Here is a 27,774-nt window from a genome sequence, read left to right on the forward strand (position 1 = left end):
TTTGAATGTGCTGAAGCTTTGATGGATGAGACCTTCCTTGGCTTCTTGGGGTTTGCAAATTCCAAGTCTGTTGAGAGTAATCGTGCATGTCTGAGTAGGCAGCACACAATTCAGTGAAGGTCATGGCAGTTAGAGACTCATTCCCTTCAAAACACTGGGCAGAAGGGGAACAGCATGTTAGTCACAGGGTTGGAGTGTTGTCTGAATGCCTGGGAAAGAAACATGGTTTCCCTCTACCTCTCCAGTACCATCTGACAATTTATTTTAATCCTCCTCTCTCACACCATGACTTCTGTTGAGAATCCTGTTCTCCATTGCTCTGGGAATCTCAGTGCCCCATCGTGTGCCCAGCTGTCCTGATTAGAGCAAGTGCACCCAGGCCACATACCAGCTTGGGGAATGTGTGCCCCATGGAGGTGCAGCTTGTCCCACCAGAGTCTGTGCAGCACTTTCTTTGTCCAGATGGTCAGAGAATTGGAGCAGAGACTTGTTTCTTCCCAGTACAGAGGTATGTGTGTGGATCAGCATTGTGGCACATTGGAGAACACAGGTTTAGCCTCTGTTATTCTTTACAACAACATTACAGGGATTTTAGGCTGTTAATTCAAAAATGCATAATGGTTCTCTTTGTTGCCAGTTTAATATCTTATTGGGTTTAGGCCTCTGTTTGATTCCCCCACCCTCTACCCAAGAACCTAAACTAGTTAAAAATAGGATTTAGGCATTCTTGTGCTTTTAATTGTAAAATACTTTCAATTCACTTGAAAATATCATCATATGAACATTCATATTTTTTTTTGCACTCATGGTTTAACATGCAGTTGTTTCAGTAAGTCATGTTGCAGTAGAGTAATCAACCATTAAAAAGCATAAAATCCTGCTTCATAGCATAGAGCTTTCCTATAACTGCACCCCCAAAGAGTGGTTCAGTCACTTTGCATCCCAGTGCCTTGTTGTTAGTTAACATGCAAAAGTATTTTTGAATGCTTTGTATACAACAGCCAAGGCTTCAACTCATCTGTCCCATGGAAATGAAGATGAATCTCCAGTCTGCTACCAAATATTGTTCATATGTACTTTGCAATCTTCCATAGAACATGTGCTGCAAGGCAAAGGCCATGATATAAATGGACAACCAGCCTTCTTTTGCATGCCTAATTCTGTCATTTGGAGGCTCAGTTTTTATGTCATTTAAAAGAGCATGTAACAATGTGAACAGAAAGTTACAATCTTATGGGTTATAGAAGGACATATTAGGAATTAAGATGCTGATTTATTAAAATATCTTGTGGCATAGTAAACCAAAGCTCTTAAAGCCAGTGTTCAAAGAGAATGCTTAATACAAGGATTTAAGGCCAAATACACTTCGTTTCAGTGTAGTGTAATGCTGATTTGTAGAATCAGTGCACAGAAAAAAATATGTAACAATAATGTTGTTGGAAGAAGGTTAAGTACATCTTTATGAAAAACCAACATCACACAAGCAGTCTTATTGCTGGTATTGTTCTCTTATTGCTCTGTAGCATGTGCAACATCCAGGTCACTGCCAGTGCAAACCAGACAAGCTTAAGCTGCGATGAGTGATACTGATGGGGGGGCGGGGTGAGAGGGGCTGTGTGTGTGGATCTGGATTGTCTCAAACTCAGACCCCAAGCAGAGATCCAGTGCTGGCAAATACAGTGAGAGTCTGCAGGGAAACTCTGCAACTTAAATCTGCATGGAATGGGAAAGAGTAGTTCCAGATAGGCCACCTTGACAAAGGTATTAGGTGTAGCAGGACATGCTGGTGTTCTGAACACATTGACAGTTATGAGCTTTTTAAGCAAATGTTTCTCATTTCTTTTTTTCTCTTTGTTAGTTAAGTTGGATTGGGTGGCTGGTGCTGAAACAATTTAATCCTTGTCTACAAAGCAATTTATTGCAAGTTATTGCATCCTATTGCAATTGATTGCTTTATTGTTGTTGGCGTATTCTGTGCTTTTTCTCTTAGAAATTTCATTTTGCAAATGTAGTAATAATATTTTACATGTGTAGAGTGCCTTTCATCACAAAATACTTCACAAACTAGACAGAGTTTTTGCAATCACTTTTTTGAAAGGGACTTATTCTGGTATCAAGACACATAGCTATCTTTGCCCCTGCAGTTCAGTCAGACTGAAGCTTTTTCATACTGTATACTTTCTGTAACCTATATTGTCACCAGAGTAATAAATAGCCAACTTCCATTCCTGGCATTCTAGATGCATTTACTGCTGTGACTCAAAACCTGAAGTACTTGCTGGGTAGGAAAACAGTTTCAATTACACTGGCTGCCATACTGTTTGCATGATTGACCACAAAACTGAAAAAAAGAAAAAGTGCAAGAAAGGAACTAAGACCTACAGAAATTTATTTTTAAATTTTGGGGGGGGGTTGTGTGTGTATTATTTTAGGCATCCATGATTTTAAAAAGTGTTACTGGTCCATGTCGTTTGTTTATTTGACCAATTTCTGCTGGATTTAAAATTTACATTTCTCTTATATTTATTTTATTGTGTGCTGTGGCCTAAAGCTAAGACACTGTATTAATAACATTGACCAGCTAGAGGTAAGGGCAGCAGATTCTGTACTCTGTGGTAATTTGAGCAAATCCCTGAAAACTCTGTGGCATTCAGAGAAAGAACTGAATTAATTTAAACTGAACTTCACACAACCTTTTAAAAATTAAATCTGCTACATATATGGATAATACTACTCTTAAATATTCAGCCTCTGTTACTTACTTTAATTCAGCGGATTTTTCGCTATCTCCACATAATTTCCGTGTAAAAGGAAAGGCTAATCTACTGGTTCAGACAAAAGGCTTAAGCTCAGATGATCTCTGTTCTATTTCCTTTTTATCATGTTCTTGCAGTTTTTTCTCCGTCTGTAAAAAGGAGATGACAGGACTTCACTGTCTCATGATTATGGAGGGATAAATACATTGATTGTGAGATGTTAAAAATTATTGAGCCGCATATGTAACTAGGCCAATATATATGGAGAGATTCTTTCAAATTAGTAGTTGGGATATATTGTCTTGGGGAAGTGTAAAGGAAGAGTTTAGCTATCTATCTCAAGGTAGATAGTAGTGAAATGGTTAAAAAAGTATATATACAAGCAATGTTTACATTTTAGAGTTAACACCCTATTGAGATGATTGAAAATAGTTCACATCTTGCTGAACTGTCATTTTGAGCTGTCTGCCAATTTAAGAACATATTGCTGCCTCAGTTAACATATGGTTCGAGTTGATACAGTTTTCTGTGCAACTATGAGAGCTAGACACATCATTATATGAAAATGAAAACAAATGGCTGAGTCCTGAGCTTGCTGATTTAGCCCCCCCCCCGGTGTAAGCAGGAGTTCAAAGCCACCTAGTCCTTCTATTTGGAGATTCCTGCAGCATGAGTTCGGGTGTGATGGTGAGCCACAGTAACCTGCTCCTGTTCCACAGAGCCACGACATGCAGCCTGTAAGGGGACGTTCCTGGGACAGAAGTTTTACAGTGTGAACACAATGGCAAATGATTCCCTGAGTTGCTGTACCTAATTTGTCATGATTTAATTAGAACCTGAGTCTCCTTTTAGGATTTCTACTCCTTTACTGAGTCACTGGTGTGGCAGATATGTTATACTGGGCACATTAATGAACTGAACCCCAAGCTCTCGCTGTATCTTGCCTGTGTTCTACTGAAAGGTAATGCTAGTAAAGCAAAGGTGAAAGTTTCTAACAAAACACTTTGTTTACTGAGCACCAGGAGGTAGCTTTAGGTATCTGCAGAAGTAAGGTTGAAAAATTAGCCACTGAATTTATAATGGCTCTGTTCTACAATACCTGCAATTGTTTTGCATAGTAACTAATTGGGTTTTTTTCCTGATGAGATAAGAACTCCATGGTTATGCTACAATTTGCTTTGCTTTTCTTAGTTTAAATTACACTTGTAGCACTGCATTGTTTTCTGCTTAGACTAGGTAAATTTTGCAATATTTTCAACTCATTTGTTATCCACATATTTTCATTTGTGAAGTTCCCAGTGTGTCACTTGTTACACTAGGAAAATAATAACTTGAAACAAATGGTATTTAAATTATTTTAAAGGTACAACTAAAGCTGACAAAACCAAAATAAGAATTTGAAGCTGATTTCATCTTTTCTTGTGCAGTGGGGCAGATGCAGATCAGAGCAACTTAAGTTATTTGTACAGCATGAAACTATCCAGATTTTGATAAATTGACTTTTTTCCTTGTACACATGACTTTGAAACTGGCTTATTTCCCAACATTCTTTCTGACTCAACTTTCAGATTCAAAAAGAATCCAAATATCTGACCAAAACTCATTTAATTTTATTCTGCCTATTAAAAGTAAGTATTTGTGCAAAGTGCAACCACAAATCAGCTCAGGTTTGCTTGTGAGATTGATGAACCATAATGAATATTTCTATGAACTCAGTCTAAATTTTGAGCATGTAATAAAATAGAAAAGCATATCCAAAAGTTGCTTTGAGTTACCCCTGCATATCTAGTCGTCTTTTTTTTTTTTTTTTTTTTTTTGGGGGTGGGGAGGGGGGTGGGGGGAGAAGGGCATCACGTAATTTCAGGGCATTTACAAGCCACTCAACTGACAGAAATGCCACTTAACAGTCCCTCCTGCAGATTGCCTATATATAAGTACTGACATACAAGTTGCGGACACATTCACCAAATGAATTATCAGATTTTTGGCTGATAAGATAATGGCAGGGCAGCATTTAATTCTTTGGACCTGCTGGAGAACATGGGCCAAAATCTATTGCTGCTCCAAACCCCAGGTTTTTCACATGCAGCCTTGCCTGCTGTGTGTTCCTTGGGCTTGATTAGAGCCTGCTGGTCCCCACAGTGCCTTAGCAGGCAATGTCCTGCCTGTGGTGAGATCACAACTCGCTGTGGCTCTGAAGGGACCGGGTTGGGTGGTGCAGGCAGGGTGAGCATGGTATCAGCCTTACACTGGGAGGATTACACTAAACAGGATAAGTTTTGTCATTCACATGTATTATGTCTGTGTTTTCTAAAGCTTTGTAGAAAATCTTTATTCGGCCAAGTTGGCAAATCACCTCCAGAGTTCCAGGGCTCTATTTTTTATTGCCTTTTTCTGTTCCACCAACTTTTTGAAGTGATATCCTTGTGTATTTTATTGTATTGGTTCTTTTGCACCCCTGGTATGGCTGCAGTTCATGTGTTCGCTCCAGGGTTCCTTTCACCCACCTTGATATTTAACAGTAAACTGCTAACCTGATTTTAGAAGTAAATTGTCTTCTTCTTCTTTCTTTTCAAGTATATGCATAAATCTACATTTTAAAATGGCAGCACAGTAACTGTAGCTGTTAAGTAGAGATGATTACATCCTAACCCAGGTATTAGACCAATGTGGAGGTTTCTGTTTGTTACAGGGTGCTATTACGTGTATGTTCTTGTGCAATAGGGTTCCCATTGGATGTGTCTTTGAAGATCTTCATTTTTGGTATCTAGATTACTGCCCTTAGGCTCAGTGACTCTATTGCCCCACCACTATGGATTTACCTAGCATGGGGACACTATTTTGTAATTTATAAGTAAGGAAGAGGAAAGGAACCAGGATGCATTTCATTGATCTTTGAATGTTGTAAATGTAAAATTCATGTGCATTTTTGTTTGCTTTATGGCTGTTCTCTTTCCTTTTCCTTATTTAATATGCACTTCATACGGTGCCAGGGGGTCAGTAGGGCAAATCAAGGAGCCAGATGGTTTACTTCTACCCCAAGGAAACATACCAATATTTAGCTGGCTATTTTCCCAAATAAAGGCAAGACTGGAATCCACAATAAATGTGAGAGCTGGTTAAAACAGCATCCTTCTCTTAGATTCACAGCTACAACCTCCTTGAGGCATGAGCTTTTTATACTTCACTGCCACTTTCTAGCTTTCTCCAAGTAACTGCATCTTAGAAGATATTAGAAGGGGGTGAAGCTCATTTATTTATGGCCATTGCACAGTAACAAGTTTCAGTTATTTTAATCTGACTGAAATAAGAAACCATAGTCCATGGATGAAAAGACAGTGGACAAACTCTGTTAAATCGCTAGGACCCTGAGGACCTATATTTTGTTCATTTCTGGGGTTTTATGTTCCCTTTTTTTCTGCTGTTATTCCCAACTTTAAGTTTTGAAAAGCCAAGCAGTTTAAGTGGCCGGGCCTGGGGAGCTTATTTGTATGCAGCACAAATTTCAGGATCTGTTCCCAAGCCTGTGCAGAGTGAAAAATGGCCTGCATTTTCTTGATAGCCCATGTGGTTGTAAAGAATAAATGGCTAATGAATTACAGATGAACATTGACGCAAATTAATCTTCCTGATGTCCCTGGGTTATATGGCAGCCATTTAAAAGTTTAATCAATACACTAAAGTTGAAAACATGCAGGCACTGCAGTTGTTTGGATGTAATAAACATCAGAGGGAAACGGGAGGCTTGTACCCAGTCCATGTATCATAATGACAGGTATTTATGTTTAATGGACTAAATATTTTTTATTGGAAGAGAGCAAATGTCAGCTTAACTTTGTAAGCCCTGCATTCAACTTTCCTTTGAGGTTGGTGAGAGACGGCTGACATGTCATTGAAAATGAAATGTAAAAAAACCAATTGAGACAAAGCGAGGATAAGGAGCTGTTTTGCCGACGAGATGTTGCCTTAATGGTCTGCAACTATTCATTAAATAAAATGTAAACTCTGCCATTTCAAACGTTGCAGTAAAATGGTTTACTAGGGCAGACTTTTAATGGTTATTAGGGAAAACAAGAGCCAACTGCTGCCAAATATTCTTTTCTGGGAAACATTTTATTTGAAAAGTCTTTTCCTGAGTTACAGTTTCAGAAGATTTATAATTATGGAACAGTCATCTCCCCCTCCCCTTTTCTTTTTTGAGACAAAGAAAAACAGAAAAATAACTTTCAGTATAACCATCTGATGCTCTTTTTTTTCCCTGCTTTGAACAGAGTAATAGCTTTATATAAGCTTCCCAGAGGCTTGGATATTAATTGCACTTGAAGTCAATAAATTTTAGAGCCATGTGTGTCCAGGACTTAACCATCATTGCTATAAATGGGGAAGGAGGCTATACAAGACTGCCAGAGTCACCAGGCCTGCACAGTTACTATGTAAAAGACAACATGAAGGTATTTTCTTTAGATAAAGAAAAATGTTCTTGTCAATCATTTAGTCTTATGAGAAGACAAACTTCCATGTGAAACAAAAAATTCTAATAAATGGAAGAAAAAGAGAAGAACATCTTGAACCATCTTTCTGTAATCTGTTTTGTACCTCATTTCTTGGCTGATCTTACCTTAATGGATCACTGATGGTCTAGAGGGGTCTCATAAAGCTTCTGGTAACTGTACTATGGAACCACTTCAGAAAATGAGGAAGGTTGACAGCCTATGGGTCATTGTTTTCTTCTTTGGTGATTGGTTGAACTGGTTTTCTCTTAACTCCATCATCTGTCTAAAATATTTTGTTCACTTAAGTAATTGCTCTTATCAGCATAGTGAGTCATCTGGTTGAGGTTTGATGGTTGATATCCTGCTTCAAGATCACCAGTCATACTGTGTTGGCTTCACAGGCACATGTGAAAAAACCCAGCCTAGCTGTGTTCAAATTACAGAATCACAGAATATGCAAAGTTGAAAGGGATACACAAGTATCATCAAGTCTGTCTCTCAGCCCTGTAGACCACCCCCAGGAGTCATACCATGTGCCTAAGAGTATTGTCCAAACTCTTCCTGAACTCTGTTAGGCTTGGTGACAGAATGTTTAGGGCAGACAAGTGCATTAGAAGAATGACAGAAATCTCATATTAGTATAGAGGTTTCCAAAATGTCTAACTTCTGTTTGGTAGGCAGGCTATTTTATTTTAAATTGTTATTTTAACAATTTTATCTCCACATGTTCTTGTTATGTTGCATCAGGTTCTACTCATCTAAGGTGGCTACTAATACTGTGAATAAACCTGTAATATTGTAGATTGATAGTATCATGTTTATAAGATACCATACACTGCTTCTTGACAAAAAACATCAATTGCTTGAGAAGCATCTGAAAGTGTTGCTCATGTACTCCTTGGTTGATGAGCTATTTCCATTTTTGAGCAAGCCCATAAATAAATAGGTGTTTACACCATGAAAAGTAAAATAATTAAATGTGTACAGTGGCCAGACAGTCTGTGAAGGGTGAACTCAGTGTGATTGAAATCATGGAAAAATGGCCTTTTTTTAACACTCTCTTCTGCTGACCCTGTGTCACCTGTCCCAAATACAGTAGCTGCTTAGTCTCAAGGACCCAGTATGGCCTAATCTGATTATGTTCCAAACACACTACTCCTGATCTTATATCCTGCAGTAGGGAGTGGGTTGCTTTTCTATTGTATGGCCACTCTGCACAATGGCTAGAATTTACCTGGGATGCACTGAAAGGCAGCTGAGCCATGACTTACTCGTTTATGGCCATTAGAAATGGTCTACCGAGTAGTTCTGAGCTGATTTCAACATGACTGGTGAAGGGGAAGGTTGGAGCCTTGTTGTCCTAATCAAGCGTCAAAGACTTAGAAGCAGGTTTGCTGTGTCCTGCTGAATTAAGTTACAGTTTAGTTCCATTTAAAAAATTGTCTTCTGTTTTATAAAGCTCAAAGGCAGTTTTCGAAAACTGCTCAAGAGCAGTAAGCTTTATTGGCCTGTGAAGTAAAACAGCAGGTATCTACAGCAAAACATTAACAAGATTGCAAGAGACAGAGGTGGTGTTAGTAGAAAATTGCAGGTAAAGGGTGGGTGACATTAGATTGATTCTCTCTGTCAGATAGAAAACTCTCTTTTCAGTAACTATTCACAACAAAATATGAAGTCCTCTATAAAATGGTACACTGGGGAGTTCAAGCTCCCACAGTCCAACACACTTCTCCAACAGCAGAAGATGGAATAAGTTATTTTCTTCATCAAGCCATTATACCATTTGACTAAACTACTCTGAGTTAGATTTTTGTAAGAAGCTTGAACTTCAGACAAATTCCTTTTGCCATGGTTTCTGAATATTTAAATGCTGTAGAGAGGCTGCTTCTATTATAGACTTAATGGATAGAATACAGAATTAAAAAATACTATAAAATATTTCTTTTAAAGAAAAAGCAGAAAATGTTACAACTCTGACACTCCACATTTGAAGTGAGGTTCAACTTCATTGAGAGAAAGTATCTAAGGTAAGGATCTATTGCTAATTGACAGAATTATTAGTGATTAAATGTGGCTTTTTGAGAGCACTTTTAGTTTAGAGCTATGTAGGTGTATATATGTACTTAAATACAGCAAACTCATGGAATTATCTTGAAGATTTTCCAACCTAGATACACAAATCTACCTGCTCACCCCTTACCTTAAGAAGTGACGATGAAAAAAATAATGGTGTTTTATCTGTCCTTCAAAAAAATGGCTTCTGACTACTGGTTGGTAATCGTTTCCAAGGCTGATACTTACGGTACATTTAAGTACGTATTTGTGTTTCATATCTTTTTTTACCATAGTACCAGTGCAACAAAGAGACACAGTATGTTTGCCATATAGTGAAAATATTTCGATAGCGTTACAAAATTAGTAATCTAAAATAAGTTTAATTTAAGTGAAAAAGAAGATAGGAAACCGTGATTTGGCAAAGTACCTTTTTCTTTACCATATTCATTTTGAATCCCTCAGGAATACAAATGGGATGTTTAAGGGTGAAAGCAGTTTGAGAAAAATGCCAGTTGCAGCCTTCTTAAGTGAGGAGCCACAGTTCTAACAGCTATTAAAACCAGAAAATAACTTTTGTTTCGGGTTTTGTATCATGAGCCTATAACAAAAAGGAGGCTTACTTCTATATTATCCTGCAGGTGTAACTGCTGTCTGTCAGTTTATCCTGTATTTTATATTGATGATGAGAGGACACTAGGGAGAAAAAAAAACAAACATTCTCTTCGTCGAAAACCTTAACAGGAAAGAAGTCTCAAGACAATGTCATATATTGCTGGTTATTTGTGATGGTTAAAAGAATTATCTGAAAACAAAGTCTTTCACAATGAATCTAAAACACAAAAGCTTTAATAACATTTACATCTGTGTATCATCCATGTCTCCAAATTCAAGTCATGAATAACACATAAACTAGAGTATATATGGAACAGAAGCGCTAGCACATCATTTAAAATCCAACACACCCCATCGTCAGTGGAATCAAATACACAGCAGGAATGGTTCCACTTGATAGACATACAATGAAGTCATTGAAAATGAAAGCATATTAATTATTTTCCTAAAGGTTAAGATAGTAATGGCTGAATTCTCCAATCCTGGAATAATATTCATGTCCCAAATTCATTCAGCATAAGTCTGTATGTTTCAAAAATTGTGGACAATTTTAGTAACACTTATTTGTATCTCACCCATGACTGACTCCACAGCATGGGAGGCAGTAGGGCAAAGAGCAGGAAGTGCAAGACAAAGACAAAACCAGGGAGAATTATCAACAAAAACAGAAAAAAAAAAAAAAAACAAAAAACCCAAACCCACACACAAACCCCAAACAAACAAACAAAAATATTCTTAGTCCAAACAATCCACTTGCGCTACATGAGCTAATTGTAAGAATAGGCCATTTCTAAACTGCAGCTGTTATGGGCTTAAGCAAACCCTGCTGGGAGCACTGCTTTGTAGAACACCTCTCCTAACACAGGCACACAGAGTCCTTTAATAGAGGAATTCAAAGAGCAGTGTATAAGGGAAACCTTTTCTGCTTCCAAATTTTCCCGAGCTTAATACAGGATGTGGTCCTAGCTTTTCACTCTGACATAGGTTTCCCTTAAGTGTTTTCTGTTTTCATTATCTTTTTGCCTCTGCTAATTCAAAACAACAGAGGCTGAAGACTGTGTGTGTGTCTGTGTGTGTGTGTTAGGAAATGAGCAAGGGGGGTCTGAGGGAGAGCACTCAGGTTTTGTGATAGAAAATTATGGATGTCAAAAAAATCCCCCAAAAGGCCTAGCTTGGTCATGAGAATTTTTTTAATGTATTTTGGTTGTACTGTGTACTAGTAAGATCATTCATATCATATTTAATTTCTGATGTATTCTTTCTCTACTCTTTTCTTCACCCTCCCTCAAATCCTCATCCAGGCATCTCTGACACAAGACTGTTACACCTGGGTTGTTAACTATATTTACTCCATTGTGCTGATTTTCTGAGCACCCCTGACCTTAATGTCTTTATGCTAAAACCCAAATCCTCCCAACAGCAAGGGGTTAATTGTTGGCCTTCCATGTACTTTAAAACTCTCAGCTCTTGGGAATGGTGTTTCCATGAGGATTGAATGTAATTGCAAAATAATATAGGCACTCTGTCTTATTTTCAGTGAGTGATACTTAAGTCATTGCTGGGTTTGAGCATGTGTTTATATTGGGGCTCTTCCTTCAGCGTACTTGATGCAAGGTACTTGCAAATTTGAGCCTTTGGGCTTTAAATGTTTTGCTGCTGCTTCTGTTCCTTATTCACTACAGATTACGTATAATTGATGACCTGCATTTACAGACATGGGTGGTATACAGATGTAAATGTTATTATAGCTTTTATATTTTATGTTCTTTCTGAAAGATCATTTTGTCTTTGAATAATACTCCTGTTCAGATTTTGGGGGGTTTATCTGTAAAAGAGAATATGAAATGGATATTGCACATCGTATATTTCTTAAAAGTAATTTGGAATTTTAGGGTATGGGATTGGTGGTGACTGATACACTGCCTGGATGAGATATATCCCTTTGAAAATAACAGCGCCAGTACATGCCTGCATCTGTCTAACCTCATAATTCACTTTCACATTGGGTTATGGATGTCTGCATTCAGTGAGTCTATCTTCCCTTTAGGTATTATTTCAGCCCTTTGAGATAATAAGGAAAGTTTAATTGCGTTGTTAATTGATTTTTTGCACAACATTATTACCTTGATTGATTGCAGAGTTGATGAAAATGTTAGACACAGGCAGTGTAAAGTATCAGCCCAGTAAGGAGTGGGAGCCTTGTGGAGAATAGATAACCTTGATGTTAAGAGCTATATCCTTCAGATATGTCTTCCCTTGACATATTGATGGCCCTTGAAAAGGGAAAAGCTGATTGTATGCAGAATGCAATCATTAAACCCACTTCAGCTGGCTGTTGATTAATTTGTTTTTTCCTGAAGGATCTAGTTAAAGAGAAGGCCTCACTAGTATCAACAGCAGCCATTTTCCAGCCTTCAGATTATACTTAACCCTCTCCTAGAAGAAAGAAAAATGATACTGTCTTGGTTTAGACAGGCAGATTGTCTGCAAACATTCAGTCGAACTGCAATTTGGGGATTATAACACTCACTTTACCCCGTTAACTACTGCTTCCTCTATGACCTCTCCTCCCCCTGCCTTCAGTATTCAGCTTCACCATAGAAAGCAGAAAGTCACGTTTGATGTTTTCTAAGTCAGGCCAGTGTCTGTTCTCAGCAGAGATGCCAACAGGGATGTCAAGCTTGTTTTGCCCAAAGACTGAAATACTTCAGTAGCATATAGTTGCTTTGCAGGAGCCTCTCTGAAAGGACCACAGGGTTCACTGCACACACGTAAGTGGTTAAGCTTTTCCTTATCCCCGAAAACATCTTGTATAATTTTTGTTATTATTTTTGAGATCTTTGAGGTCTTCTGTAGGGCAGTTTGTGTTGTTCAGTGCTGCCCCAGGTTTAACAGCAGCACTCATCTACCCTGTTGTTGGATACTTTAACCAAACAGTGGCTGTGTGTGACTGGCTTTCCCACTGTGAATTTATGTGATGGTCTAATCCCAGACTACCTGCCACCTTCAGAGCACTTTCTGTTTTAATAGCACCTACTCTGAGAGCAAACGTGAGGACTATTGTCTAAATGGCCTTCCTGTGGCAGAAGGGGCTTCCTTGGCCGAAAAACATTCTTGAGATTGAAGGACAGCTTCTGTCTTAAGCCTTTCTTTCATTTGCACTAGCAAATGACTCAAGACTTGCAAAATATTTATGCAGCTTTAACCAAACAATTTAGTGCCTCTGAATGTGATGGATGTTTTATCCTTCTGTTAACCATTTAAAGGATATTTGGTAAAGTAACAGGTTATTGCTTCCTGTTTAGCTTGGTCACTCTTTATTTCTGTGTGTGAGTGATAACAGTGATCAGTGTTGCTTGATTGTTTGGCCAAATGTGTTTCATTAGCTCCAATGTGCCCATTTTGCCAGTGGGCTCCATTTTAATATGGGGACATGTTAACTTGCGATATAGTCAAGTCTGACAAATTTGAACCAGCCAAATAAGTGAGCAATATTTCAAGCTGTCAAAGCAGGTGAATGCTGATTAACTGACACACTCCAAGAGCTCTCACCAATATCCCTGCTCCAGTGGAAAATGTTTACTAAGCATAATACTTGCTAGAAAGTCTTTGGTGCTTTGACTAAACCTAAATGACTCTGACCCTAATGGAGGGGTTTTAATGTGCCTCTCTTGAGTCATTTCTTAGTCCCCAGTCTTTTATCTTTAGCAAAAAAGCTTCCATAGAGGCTAAAAGTGCACCTGTAAACTATGTTTTACTGACAGCCCTCCTCTCATTAGCATGTTTTTAAAAGGAGGCTTCGGAAAGGGAAAAGAGTTGATGATAGGAAATAATGACAATGTTTTGGCTTTCAGTACTGGAGACAGAGTTTGGGAACTAGATTATGGCCAGTAACTATTAGCAATAGCAGATGGTGTTATATGGTCACATAGGATAGAACAAAATTCTAAGAGGTAAGCCCAGACTTAGTACAGAAAACAAGGTATTTTCTGAATACTTTGAGGGTTTGGATCCAGATGCATTTCTGATTTCACTTGATGCTATATAGGAATAGCAATAGAAGAAAGAAAGGAACTCCACCAGTTGTGGGATCTGGATGTGTCTTACAAAGTGCCAGATGCCTTCAACTTCCACTGAAGTCAATGGAATCCAGGACCTTGCAGTATCAGCTTCTTAAAAAACATTTGTTTTTGTATTGGGAAAAATCATCGCAATCCTATCATTAGCAATTAGTTAAATGTGGTTTTTTCTTTCTGAGGAAGGGCTTGTGGAAAGGAGCAAGTAATGGCAGGCAAAGAAGGTTCTCTTAACTGTATCATAATGTGACAGCAGCACTATTTAATTATGCTCTTTAATTTTATTTGAGAGACTTTCTCAGCTTTGAAAATAAAAGGCAACTTGTCTTTATTTCAGATGACTCTCTTGAGAAATTTTAAACCAGTTGAGCCAGACTGAATTTTCTATGGCTTTTTTTTCTCCTAATGTGAACTCTTGCAGCAGGAACACATTTGAGATCCAAAAGCAAGTTTTACTCATGAGATGAGCCAAATTTGTGTCTAAATTCTCCAGAAGGGCCCTGCTGCTCAGATTTTTTTCACATAAGAATTTGTAATTTTACTGGAATGCTTGCAGACTTTCCAAACAATTATTTCAAAAGTTTGCTTTCTGCCCCATAAATCATGGTCCATTTGTTTAATTCTATCACAGTTACTAAAAGAACTTACTTCCCTCCTTTTTTTTCCTCTTGTATTTTACTGCTAATGCAATCTGTGCATGGTTAAAGTTTGTGAAGTACAATATAATTATAGTCACTTTTTGGTTTTTTTTTTAATGACCTTGGCATTCTTTATGGTTTAACTTCATTGCTGGGTAGTATAAGTATTATTATTAGAATGTAGCCTAAAGTGTAGAGCAGCCATCAGAAATGCCATTTTTGCATATGTTAGCCAAATTAAGTGAAAATCTTTTAAGTTTGTATGGTGAGTGTACACTGAACAGCTGAACTTTAATTTATGGTCAGGAAGGGATTTTTACAACCTCCTTTTTCTCCATCATTCTGAATATATTAAAAGTGTCTCTTACACCAGTGGTTGCAGTGTTGCATTAACAAAAGTAATAGAAAGATCGTTCAGTGCAGGCATTTATGCTGTGGATGTGAGAGAATAACAAGTGCCACCTCAGTTGCGGCGGAAGCCGATAATGGAGACGGGCGGTCGCCTCCTCCCCCCGGGACATTTTGAGCCTTTTGTTGAGAGCACTACCCTGCCATCTGTATACACAAACTGATGCTCACTGAGATTAGTCCACCAGAAGTCAGGCTCCTGGGCGAAAGACTGAAAGCAGAGGTTGTATAAATATGGGCTTTGATCATGACAGAACAAGAAATTGGCTGCAAAACTAACAACCAGGATTGCTTTAATTGCCATCCCTGCCTGGTTGGCGGCGGGTGTGGTGCGGGTTTTAGACAAATACTTGCTGCCCTCTAGTGCCCATGGGCTCGGCCTGAAGCTGACGCGCCCAGGCGAACCGGGCAAATGGGGCTCTTCTGGCAAGGAGTGGCTTTTTGCCTGGTTGTTAACATTGCTTGTCCAGTTTGGGGGGGGCTTGGTTATTAATAGAAAGCAAATAAGCTTTTGTGACATGGTTTTAGAAATGAAGGGTATTTAACAGATATAACCTGACTTGCATTGAATATTTACAGTCATTTTTTTCTGCCTTTACTACTTTTATTTAAACCATATACGAGAGAATGAGAAATATGAAGAAGTGTTTTAAAGACTAAAAGAACTGTGAAACCATTCCTCCTTTCTTTCAACTCTTTCAAGAGCATTCAGTATATCCAAATGTAAGCATTGATTCACCCATAAAATCTGGCGTGCTGATTCCTTCTGTGCACTTGCGTTTCTTTGCCTATACTATCTAGCTAACTATACAATTTATGTGTCTGAGTAATTGGAAATATATGCTTTAATTTTTCAACATATTTAATGAGAAGTATTTAATCATAAAGTCAGCATTAATTCCATCCATGACATTAAAACTGCAAAACTGGTAAAGATGCACTGAAGAGACAAAAGCATGGTTGGGATTTTCTGTTTGGTTGGCTGGGTTTTTTTGTTTGGTGCTTTTTGCTTCATTGTCACTAGAAAGAGACATCTAACCCCCCCGCCAACATATTTCTCTGATGTTGGTTACAATAAGCATGGAAAAGTTCCAAAGAAATCCCAAGTGTAGGACCTTAAATTGTAACAATGATACCCAGAGGAGAATGGAACTGGTTAATGATTTAAAGTATTATGCCCTAAATGCTCCTATTTTAGCCAACAGTAGAGAATCTGTAGACAGCACATGCCCAGATCAAAGCTGATCATGTCAATGTCATTCAAGGAGGGAAAGATACCCTCCTTTTCCCCTTCGCTCCCCCCTACCCTTTTTTTAAACAAAGTATGACATCTGAGGAACAGTGTGTTGATTGTTCCACTGCCAGGATACGCATAATGGAAACATTAGCTCCAAGATAACTTTTAATCTGTCAGCCTAATGGCTCCTTAATGTGTAGAGGGCTTTAAATGTATGTCAGCCAGGGCTGTATAAAGTAATATAGTTTGTGGCCTGAATGGATCTAGATGACTCTGCACCATGACACAATATGGTTTATTATTAAGTATCAGCTCATCAGCTTATTCCCACGGACTTGGACAAGCTTCTCAATTTTCCAGTAACAGATTATGTGAGAAAAAGCTTGCAGTGCATATTTCTTTCCTCTTTTTTTTCTTTTTTTTCTCCCTCGTTCCAAATTGCAAGTTTCATCCCCAGTTGCACTGGGAGCCCTGAAATGTATTTACAGCAGGCTGCACTTTATCACACATCAGTTTGACTCCTAGTTTACGCTGAACATTTATGCAACTTCCTTGGTCCAGGATGCAAACTTCACATCTTTATATTCCTATCACCTTCACTGCAAATTTTTCCAACATCCTCTCCCTGTTGACTGCTTTCCTCCCCCCTCCCCTACTCTCACTTCCCTACATGCTCCCCCTTTTCTCCCCCTTCCTTCAAACAGGCCAGTGAGACTTGACATGTCACAGCACTTGTCTGTGCAGGATAGTTGCAATAATTCAGTGTGTTAGTTTGCCCTCTGTGATTCCTCTCAGCTCTAGCTTAGGTGTATAATTCCAACACCATTGCTGTAGATGGGATACAGATTTGATTTTGTGCCTTTCACTAATTTCTTTCAGTCTGAAAGACCATTTTGTGCCCTATGCTGTAGTGTCTCCTGAGGAAAATGTTACCAGTTTTTGGCATCCCTGTGCAGGAAGGAGAGCAGAGAGGTAATTCATCTCTGAATGGGAAGGTTACCTTCCTTGAATGTTGTTACCCCCAGAGGGAGGGGAAAATCAAAATCAGCAGTTTGCTACTGAAGGTATGTCTTCTTTCTCCAGAAAACGTGAAATGGACCAAAATCCCTAATTCATGGGGACCTCTTTGGGAGTATTTGGGGACACACTTGAGTACTGTGGCCATGGTGTAGGAATTCTGCCTTTCCCACAGTGAGCTCTGCTCTCAGCCTTCTCAAGCACATCCTAATCCCTTTATGCACAACTAATTTTGGAAGAATTGTGCATTATTTTGACTTACATTTAGTGTATCTGGCTTCTTAAAAATGACTAATTTATAACATAAGAAAAGTTAATATTTGTGCATTTGTTATGTAAGCACTTGTATTTTATGTTAATATTTTAGGGAATTAATCTTTGGGTTTTGTTTATTGATATGATATTTCAGGTCTTTATAATATACTTTTCTACAGCCTTTAGCTGTGGCACAACCAAAGGCATTCTTATCCTTTCTTACCTGTTGTATTCTCCTCTTTATATTGCTCCCTCTGCTCTGATTTAGGGAGTCTATATCCCATGCCTTGACTCCAGCCTGGAGCAATCTGGAAACTGCAGTTACAACAAGCAGATTTAATGGTAGTAGTTAGAGATTCCCATCACATTAACAAGGACAGCTGCAACTCTTCTGTTCTTCTCCTGTGTCATGTTGCATTTATCGAACTCAAGCTTCCCCATGCTGGTGGTTTGTTTGCTGGGGCAGAGTGAAAGTCTGAGTGGACCTCTCTGGCATACATGCTTAGCTGCTTTGGGGAGGACTTGGTGACTCAGGTGGTTCTTTACACCTTTTCTTGTTGTCTAAGTTATCTCAACTTCCTGTGTCAGAGAATTCATAGGCAGGATCATATTCAGTAGAAACAATTGTTCTGTTTCACCAAAAGTCAAGATGAAGTACAAAGGCCTGTCTATAATTCCCTCCCTTCTTGTCCTGTAAGTTTATAAATTTAAACTTTTGATTAAATTTGGTTTATTTTACCAAACATGGGCCAATATGGACAAACAACATAACAAGAATTCTTTCTGTTTTTGGTTTTAGCAGAGTTCAAAAGCTAAAGCATTTGTTGTTTCTAATTGCTCAAAACATTGTCCTTGTTTATAAAAACATATTTCTACATAAACAACTATAAAGACATAACTATAAATAAATGTCTGCAAAGTAAAGCACATGAATGAACCTTAGAAGACTTAGTGACTTGGACAAACACCCAATTTCCAACATTTGGAATTCTTTTTCTTTTAATTAATTCATTTGTAAAGTATCATTTGTCACAGCCACAAGATTCAGTAGAACTAAAAGTGCACTATTTGGGTCCACGTAAACTGTTTATTCTTTTTATCCTATCACTGTTACATTTTAACATCTCTCTTCTCCTTTCCTTCCACCCCATCCCAGGGGCCTGTGAAGCTTTGCATGGATCTGTGCTCCTTAAATATCAAGATGTTTTGGCTGAATGCCAGTTTGATGTTTATGTGGGTTGGTTTGTTTTGGTTTAGGTGTGGTTTTGTTCGATTTTTTGCAGGTTACGTTTTTTTTTAATTCATCAAGGATTGCAAAGCAAATATTTTGAAAGAGCAGATTTGGAAATATTTTTATAATTTTTACAGCATTCAATTGTTTGAATATTCTTAATGATGAATATAAAAAAGCTGAGGTACATTTAGATGGAATGATTTTTTTTTTAACTAAAGTGACTGTGAGAATATATATATAATTTAATTCTCCTGATTTAGCAGAAAAATATTACCTATGTGCTCCTGAAGGTGAGAGAATTAGGCTTCTAATTTCTTGAAAATCTCTAGCAATGCATTCCTCATAGAAAGTCAAAATGGAATTGAAAATAATAAGTTGTCAACTAGAAAACTAGATAAAGTTGTTAGAATTTCCAGGAAGATAAATATAAAATAAAAAATTTCTAAACTCTTGTACCAAAGAATTTTTTCTTAAAACCAGCTTTACTTATCCCTTAGATGAAAAGATTTTTGAGAATTTTAAATTAATTCAACTCATGGAGATGTTTTGCTTAAATCATTAGCATTTTAGACTTGAAACTGTTCATAGATAGGTATTTATTCTCTTCTAAATGTTGCCAGTAGGGAGTTATTTTCCTTTAAAGGAAGCTTATATTAATATTTAAGGGAATTTCTCAACTTCTGTTCATTAATGTTAGAATATGCCCAAGTGCCTATGAAAAAAAATTATAATGGTATTGATATTTCATCCTGAAGGGCCTCAAAACAATTTCAAGATTGGTAGTATAGTCACACTGAAATGCATCCAGCATCTTGGTGGAACACGGCAGCTGTTTAATAGCCCATAGCAAAGCTATGCAACAGCAGGTTGTACAAAAAGAGATGAATATGGATCAAATACATACTGGCAGTGGAGAATTTAGGTACTGTACTCTAATTAAAGTTAGGTGCGGTGGAATTCCACTAGAATATTTAGTCTGTGTATGAAGTGCTACACTTTGTCTGAGCACAGCTCCTAGTATGAGGATCTGTGGTTAGTCCATGTGAGACAGGCAGCAGGTTATTTACTGAAATGTAGTCCCTAATGTATACAGCAGACCAGTGTTTGACAAACAAATTTAATTGTGAATCCTTTGCTTTTTTTCCTTGTGGAGGGGTTTAATAAAAAGATTTGATGTTAAAATGGTTGCCTGATGGGGATGTTTGGCAGATGTGGCAGTACGTTTTAATGGGGGTGGCAAAATTTTTGGCTTGACTGCTTAGTGTTCATAATTACTTTTTAAAGCAAACTGAATGCTACTGCAGGAAACTGTTGGAAACAGCTGCCTGTGTTGTGATGCGTGAGAGGTGGTATTTTTATAGATATAATTATTTGCTAGAAAAGCGAGAAAGGCAACAAGATGCTACTAGACAACAATTTCCTTAGGTCACTGTTGGCTTGAGCTGAATTTTGACCAGTAACTACCTAAGGCTATATGATCCATAAGTCTAACATGTTCTATTGCAGCTCCTTTTCAGCATTTTTGGTATAATACATGAAGATGTGCAAATTTTTTTCTCTAGGAAATTGTATACAGATCCTAATGCACCGTAGCTCTCTGCAAAACATGTCCAATTTAAAAGGAGCTAAAATTACTTGAACTTTTTCATGTGTTTTAGTATGTATGTATGTATGTATTTATTTATTTGGATAATTGGGTTTTCCCTCAGCTAAGGAAAAGCTGGTGTTGCTGACATTACAATGTGTTTGTGAAGAAAGACTGATACCACAACAGGTACAGGCAATTGCAAGGTCATTACTTACCCAGCATAATTAGAACATCCATTCTGAAGGGTGAAAACATTTAAAAGATAAAGAGTAAATTTAAAAAGGATTCTTCCCAATGCATTTTTTTCATAATTATACTTTTAACAGTTTGTGGTGATGGTAGAATCAACTACTTAAGAAAAATTAGAAGCCTCATTCAGGGAAGATGATCCCTCAAGAGACCTTGTGGTGTCATTTCTTAAGAAACTCAAGCAGAAACCTCATTCAGGATGCTGTGTATTGCTTTGATGTATAGGGAGTATACTTAGCTTATTATGGCCAATGCTGGGTATTTTAATTAAAAAACACCAGAACAGCCACAGATGTATTGTTTCCCCTTTTTCCTCCCCTTGCCTGTGTGCAAAAGCACAAGTATACTCCTGCCCCAGAACTGCAAGGAAAGAATGCCATAGCAGATAGGCAGAAGAGAAGCAGTATCTTTCCTAAATTCACATGTGAAATATCAGCATCAAAATTCTCATTGCAGCGCACAAACCTTTTGCCGGTCTCTGAGCTTTCTGTAGTTGCCAATGGGACACGGGAAATAAAGAGGAAAAACAAAAGAAAAAAACACTCCAGTCACTGCATTTAATTTATGAGCAAGATTATTGTTTTGCAAATAACCTTCATGATAAATAAGGTCTCATGGCAACATTTTCAACTGTGCTTTTATCAAGACACTCTGAGCAGTGTGTGTAATATGCCTGGCAGTTGAATCACAGCTGTGTGCCTGGGTTGAGAATCTCTGCGGAGACAACACTTCCTTAATTTAAACAATTGTAGGCTGCAGGATTTCAAAAATTTCAGCTGACTTTAACTGTCACTAGCCCAAGCACCTTTATCCCCAGGCGAGCAGCAGCAGCTGGATTTCATTTCCTGCTGCCAGACTGTCCGACATCTTTGCTGAACATCCCGGGAACAGAGCATCTTTACTTTAAGGATTTTATTCAAGGTGACAGCTCCTCACACTTTAGCGTTCAGATCACCTCAAGTAGCTGAGATATCACTGAAAATGAGAGCACTTCTCCAGCAAACTCCAAATTTAGATTGACTGAGGTTATCCTTAGGCCTCTAGACCCAGCCTCCACAACAGCACAGGCCTGCCAGTAACTTTAAAACTACAGTGGAGTTTGTAATGATGTCTGGGGAGAAATATTCTGCCAGAGCAGTGGAGGATACTATAAGCGATAGGAAATGATGTCAGATTTAGTTAGGGCTGGAGACAGTGTTAGAATATACTTGGCATAATATGGCACCGGTATCTCTGTCAGCATCTCTGTTTTCTGTCACCGCACACAAACCCAGGCCTGTCTGTAGCTCTGACAGTGTCTTTTCAGATCAGGTTATTGCCAGCTTGGAGACTGGCTCAGTGCAGCACCATACAGCCCCCTTTGTTTGAAGTCTGCCCTTTTGTCATTAATGCACTTGATGTCTATTTAAATCTGACGGTGAATGCAGTATCTGTTTTCCTGTCAAGAGATCATTGACAATATTAATACCTCATGTCCTTGCCTCATTTTCTAAGCACTGACACCTAGCTGTAGTCTCCAGCATTCATCAAACAGCACTCTCTCACCAGCATCTCTATAAACAGTCTTGCTTCCAGTCCTTAAGAAATGCGGCAGACCTCAAACAAGACTTTTATCAATGCCAGTGAAAAAGGAGTCTGAAGAATGCCATTAATAAACTGCCTGTATCCTTTGCATTTAGAGCTCTAAATGGCCTTGTTACCAACGTAATGCCTGCTGCAGGCTGAGTTGATATCTGTTTAGGGGAAGAAAAACTTGTTCTTCATTAGATGCATGTTTAGGAGTGCAAATATCATCCTTTGAGTGTGGAAACTGCTCCACTAGTGAAATTATTGAAATGACTGAAGAAAGCTCTATGGAGTAGGGGAAAGGGATCAATTTCTCCCCTGCCCATACAAATGTATAACTATCCTGATGTTTTAGAAGGAAAGAAGAGCATTAATCTTGCACAGTTTATGCCTTCCAAAGCTTTAGTAGCTTACCTGACAGACATTACGCTTGAAAAAAATGGATGCAGAATATAAAAGTTTGCACAGTGAATTCATACTGCAGATGGGCACAGTATTTGCTATGTGAGTCCAGGAAATCTAAAACAAGAATGAATTAAGGATCTGCTCCCCCCTTCTTTACCCTTTATATAGGGCAGTGTTTGTCCCCTTTGGGCTAAGTTATGTTTGCCCTTATAGAGATAAGGTATGAGGCACTCACAGAATGACTGCTCTGTTTAGACACTCCCAAAGCAGAGGAGACCCACCTTCTTTCTGTTCATGGGAAATGACTTTAACTTGACTATACATGTCTGAGGGCTCAAAGAACAACTCTGCTAGTAAGATTTAGCATCTTTGAGGATGTTCACAGGTGGGATGTGACTGTGAACTTACGCTTTCACATACCACTTAGTACCACCAGAGGGGATGCTTTTGAATAAGTTAGTGAGATTTGCAGGTATGTGTGTCTCACCCGCAGCAGTTAAGGCTTTTCTGGGCATCTTTCTGCCTACACTCAGTGAGAATAGTATGCCTTGTCTCCCAAAGTCAGTATTCTGTCTAATTTTTGAAAGCATCCTCTGTGTACCAATATGTAGCATAATTATAGCTGTATCTTGCTCATGGGATGTTGTGATGGTGTTTGTAAAGATATATTGGAATAGTTTTTACCAAATGTTTATTTGTATGGATAAAAATGCTGGAGTCGGGAGACCTAACTGTTCTAGCTCACGTCTGCTGATGACTTCCTATATATATTTCAACTGGTCACTTCAGTTCTCCATCACTGCAAAGCAGGGATGGCTTTAGGTGCTTGCAGTATGACTGTGAAATTTTGAAAGGTTCTTCCAGGATCCACATGAAACTGTAATTACTTTCAGGTTTTGGTGTTTTTTTCCTTTTTGGTTTCATCCACCGGGAAAACCTTTTAAATACATAGCAGGGACATAGCAGAAAGCCCTTCCCATTTTTCCAAAGCAGGAGAGAGGTGCTGTGATTTGAAATGCAGTGTATGATGTTTCAGTGTTATGTATTTCTGATTTTGAAGATACTTGTGGATTTATGTTTACCAGGATAGATTATGCATGTATTTCAACACATGTATTCTCAGTGGATTCAAAACTGCTGATTGAAATGGCAATACTGAATATTTCAAACACACAAACTTTCTTTTGCAGGAAAAGAGAAAGCTGTTCCTTTCCTTCAAGTTTGCCTACTTATGTGCTTTATTGTGCATTATGTCACTTCAGTCCTAACTGTAATTCATTTCCTTTTTATTGTAGGCATTTTTGGGAAATGTCGCTACATTTACTATGGAAAACATTCCGAGGGCAACAGATTCATCCGAGATGATCAGCTATAAAACACAGGGCTGCTTAGTACCTCTTCAGTCCTTCCACATAAGAAGAACAAATTGCATCTAAATTTTAAGCGTATAACTAAAGTCCTCTAGTGCCTTCTGCTGACATTGCCAAGCCTGTCAAGATCATCCTTCTATCTTAGTCTGAGTAGTCACATAGAGATTGACATGATTGCCTTTAAGCAGGTTCCATCCACCAGTGTGACAGACAGCTGCAGCTGTGCACCCAGCCTGACAGGAGGAGCACCGTGATGGATTGCCTGGTCCAATTGCTGCTCCAGGAGAGCAGGGTCACACCTGGGGCTGCAGTGAGCATGCTCCATCGCTTGGCACCTCCACAAACCCAGTGTGTTTATCTCTAGCTTGCCTGTTGAGCAAAAGTGGCTGGTGATATCCAAGTGTTTATAGAAGAGAGAGGCTGTAATTTCAGATGAAAAGGCCCTTATCTGTTCTTAATTTTTTCCCCTGTGAATTAAGTGCTTGTGTTTCTATCATCTCATACACGCTTACACAAATCCTTTCACAGTTTGGTAGTACCCCCACTCACCCCCAAATGAGCCTAAACAGATTATTTTCTCTTTCAACAGGGGGAAAAAAAAAATATATCCTGCAAATATTTTGGCCATGAAAAATACTATCAGTTTGTATAGTTGTTTATATGCAAAGGAAAGGGATTTAAGTAATTTCATAGACAACTTTTGCTAATTCTTAATTTACATCCCAATATTTGCTAACTTCCTTTAGAAAAGTGAACACTTCCTCATGCTGCAGAATACTGGCACAACTTAACTGTATGTACTTGGAAGAAGGTCTTATTAGTGATATTGACAGTGTTATTTCTGGTTCATTGCACAATTTATTTCTAACTTCTAGGGACTGTGTTTAGAATTAAATATTTAAATTTGGAGGGGAAAAGTGCTTAAAATGAGTGATATAAATCTGCCACCAGATGCATGTGATTATTCAGAGAGAGGAAAAGTTAACAAAAGTAAATGATGGAATTAACATAATTAGCAACTTTACTAATATGTTAAAGAGATGACTTTTGAATAATCTCTTTTTGTGTCTATGTAAGAAAGGCTATTGTCAAATTTTTCAGTCAAAAAATAAAAATTCATGGCAAATCTGCTTTTCTGATAAAGAGGTTGGATATATTTAGAATCTCAAACTTGTTACTGTGAAAAACAGTCACACTTCAGTCATTTATTATGTTAAGTGCTACTAGATACAATGGGATTTTCCAAGGAATATGCAAAAGTTCTCACCTCTGGACTGTTTCAAACCCATGCATATTGGTCCCAGTTGAGAACTACCATTGCGTAGCTGTTCTGGGTTTGTTTGAAATTACTTGGTGACCTTTACTTGCTTCCATGGTTGAAAAAACATCAGTTTTTAGAAACTGCCTACTTTTGGGGGTATTATCAGCTAGAGTTACAGGTGGAAGTGAACTGAACATTGAAGTCAATTGTGATATCAGGTTTGAGTAATGAAATAGAATGGGACACTGGTAGGGTGCCAAAGGAAAGCTTGCTGCTGCTGAGCATCTTGGGCCTTACTGAGTAAATGGAACCCTTGGCTGATTCTGAAAGTCTATAATGAATCTTTAACAGATATTTAAAATCAGTGATGAACATAGTTCACACCACCTGTAGTTCAAATTGAGCTCTGAGCTGTTTGCCATGCAAATAATTTTGGCATCTGGAAAGCACATTTCAGCCACTTATAATGCCTCTTCTAATGCCATACATGAGTACAAATGAAATGCCAATTCATATCAGAAGTCCTAGGAGATATTGTATAAATGAGAGCTACATGCCTCTTTCTTTAATCAAAAATATAATTAGAAATATTTAGGGTGCTTGTCATTTTTTTTGGTTACCAAAATAACAGCAATCCTAGTTTGTTGTCTTTTTTGAAGCTTCCACACATTTTGACCATGGCAATGTTACAGGCAGCAGGGTTCTGAATAGGGGTGTTTAGAATAACCTAATGTCACTTGCAGTCTGGTTGCATGTGTGTTCTTGTCTTTGTAAAAGGCTTTAATCCTGCCTCAAACAATAAACAGCACTTGCAAACTGACCCATGATTTTTCCATCTTTATTTTGCTTGTTTACTTTTCCTAATGTCAAAACCATTTGTATCATTTTCAGGAGTGTTTTCTTCCTAGCCAAGCTTTGGAGGCAAAAATATTTTTGGAAGGAAATGTGAACAAAGTCTCTTCCACTTTGTTTTTTGTTTTCGCTTGGGGGATTATATACCTATAGTTAAATATGGTAAAGCCCTAATTAAAATTTACTTGAAGGCAATTCACACTAAATATCTCTGATTCTAGTAAATCAAAAGGATAATCTATGAATAATTATTTTGTATTACTAACATGTATTAAGATATTATTTGAAAACATGCATGGATTCTTGTTACTGTTTGTGCTAATATAATTTTTTTGGTATGTGGAAGATTTTATTTTCAACTGTGTTCTGCTGAAATTCTGCTTTAAGAGATTGCAAACTTTTCAAACCTGGGGCTGCTAACTACGCTTGGTTGTTTCCTCAGTGGGAACTGTGCCTGAATTCCTTAACTAAACTATCACGTAGGATGAAAGTTGCAGTAATCTAAGAAGAGATTCCCCTCTCTCTCCTTTGCTCTCCCTTCACCACACATGGCACATTTTCCCTCTCAAGATTAATTAGGCTATTAAAAATAGAAGATTTGCCTAAAAAGTTATGATGATTTTAAAACATGTATCTTTCCAAGGAACCACTGCATTCTTAGTTCTTTGTGTTAATACAAGAAAAATTTGGCCAACCACGTTTATTAACAATTAACAATGTCTGAACTCTGAGATGTGTGTGAGTAAGTAATCTTCAACTGCTACAAATTAAAAAAAAAAAAAATCTAAACTTTTGTCTTAGGTTCAGTCTTGTGATGACCAGTATTTTGCCTTTTGGCAGACATTACACGTCTTAACAAAGGAGTAGGAGGCAAGGGTTTTACTACGAGCTACCTATACAAGCTGTGCTGGCTACATTCCTAACTTTATGTATTGAAAATGTTAATTCCTAACCTTATAACTAAAATTAAGTAAAGGATTCAAACTTCAAAATAGAATTGAAATTCTAAGGATGAATGACCTTAAGTGAAAATCCTGCTGTTATGGATACACAAACCTAACTTTAGAGCACACTGACTCTAATTGAATCTCTTGCATGCATAAATGATTTATGGAATTGTTGAATGCATGTTACCACTGAAACCATTTTTTTCCTTTTAGTTGGGGCTGAATCTTGCAGTTGTTATTCTAGTATTTGCCTTACTCAAACTGTGAGTCCCTTTGAGTTCAATGTATTAACCATGAAAATTAAGGTTAGTAACTTTTTGAGGGCTGATAGGCAGCTTCCTTTTTAATACAGAAGATTATTTGCTGATGAAAAATCACTGTATCTTGGTGTAATATTGCTCCCACTTAAGTCAGAAGAAAGAAACAAACCTTCTGTGCTTTTGAAAATGTTTTCTGTAAATTACAAGGTTCACTTGCTGCCAGTGGATGTATTAATATTTTTTATTCCTGCCAACAATATGAGTATGTTGGGAAATGTTTGCCCCCAGCAGAACCTTGCTAGATGCAGCCTTTATGGTGAGGTTCTGAATCAGCCCATTTTATACTGACTCACCCTGAGTCTTACCACGTATTTCTTCTTTATGTGGTGTGATAGTTGGCACATGAGTCTCTGCTTGCCCAGTTGGGGAAAGTTGATTTTCTTTATTCTGTGTAGAACTGTCTTTTTGCTTTGTTAAATTGTTGGCATATGTGAA

At 38.0% G+C, this 27,774-nt stretch overlaps 1 protein-coding gene across 4 annotated transcripts in view; it reads left to right on the forward strand.

The window, feature by feature from the left end:
• LRMDA (leucine rich melanocyte differentiation associated) overlaps nt 1-26,040 on the forward strand; it is a 656,306-nt gene extending 630,266 nt beyond the window's left edge. For all 4 annotated transcript variants that reach the window (XM_071563360.1, XM_071563358.1, XM_071563359.1 and 1 more), the window contains exon 7: nt 23,885-26,040. In XM_071563360.1, the coding sequence (XP_071419461.1) occupies nt 23,885-23,964 (80 nt within the window). In that variant the 3' untranslated portion in view covers nt 23,965-26,040. The remainder of the gene's footprint in view (nt 1-23,884) is intronic.
• Nucleotides 26,041-27,774: the final 1,734 nt, after the last annotated feature.

This window comes from Pithys albifrons, chromosome 9, assembly GCF_047495875.1.
Source record: "Pithys albifrons albifrons isolate INPA30051 chromosome 9, PitAlb_v1, whole genome shotgun sequence".
Classification (NCBI taxonomy): Eukaryota; Metazoa; Chordata; class Aves; order Passeriformes; family Thamnophilidae; genus Pithys; species Pithys albifrons.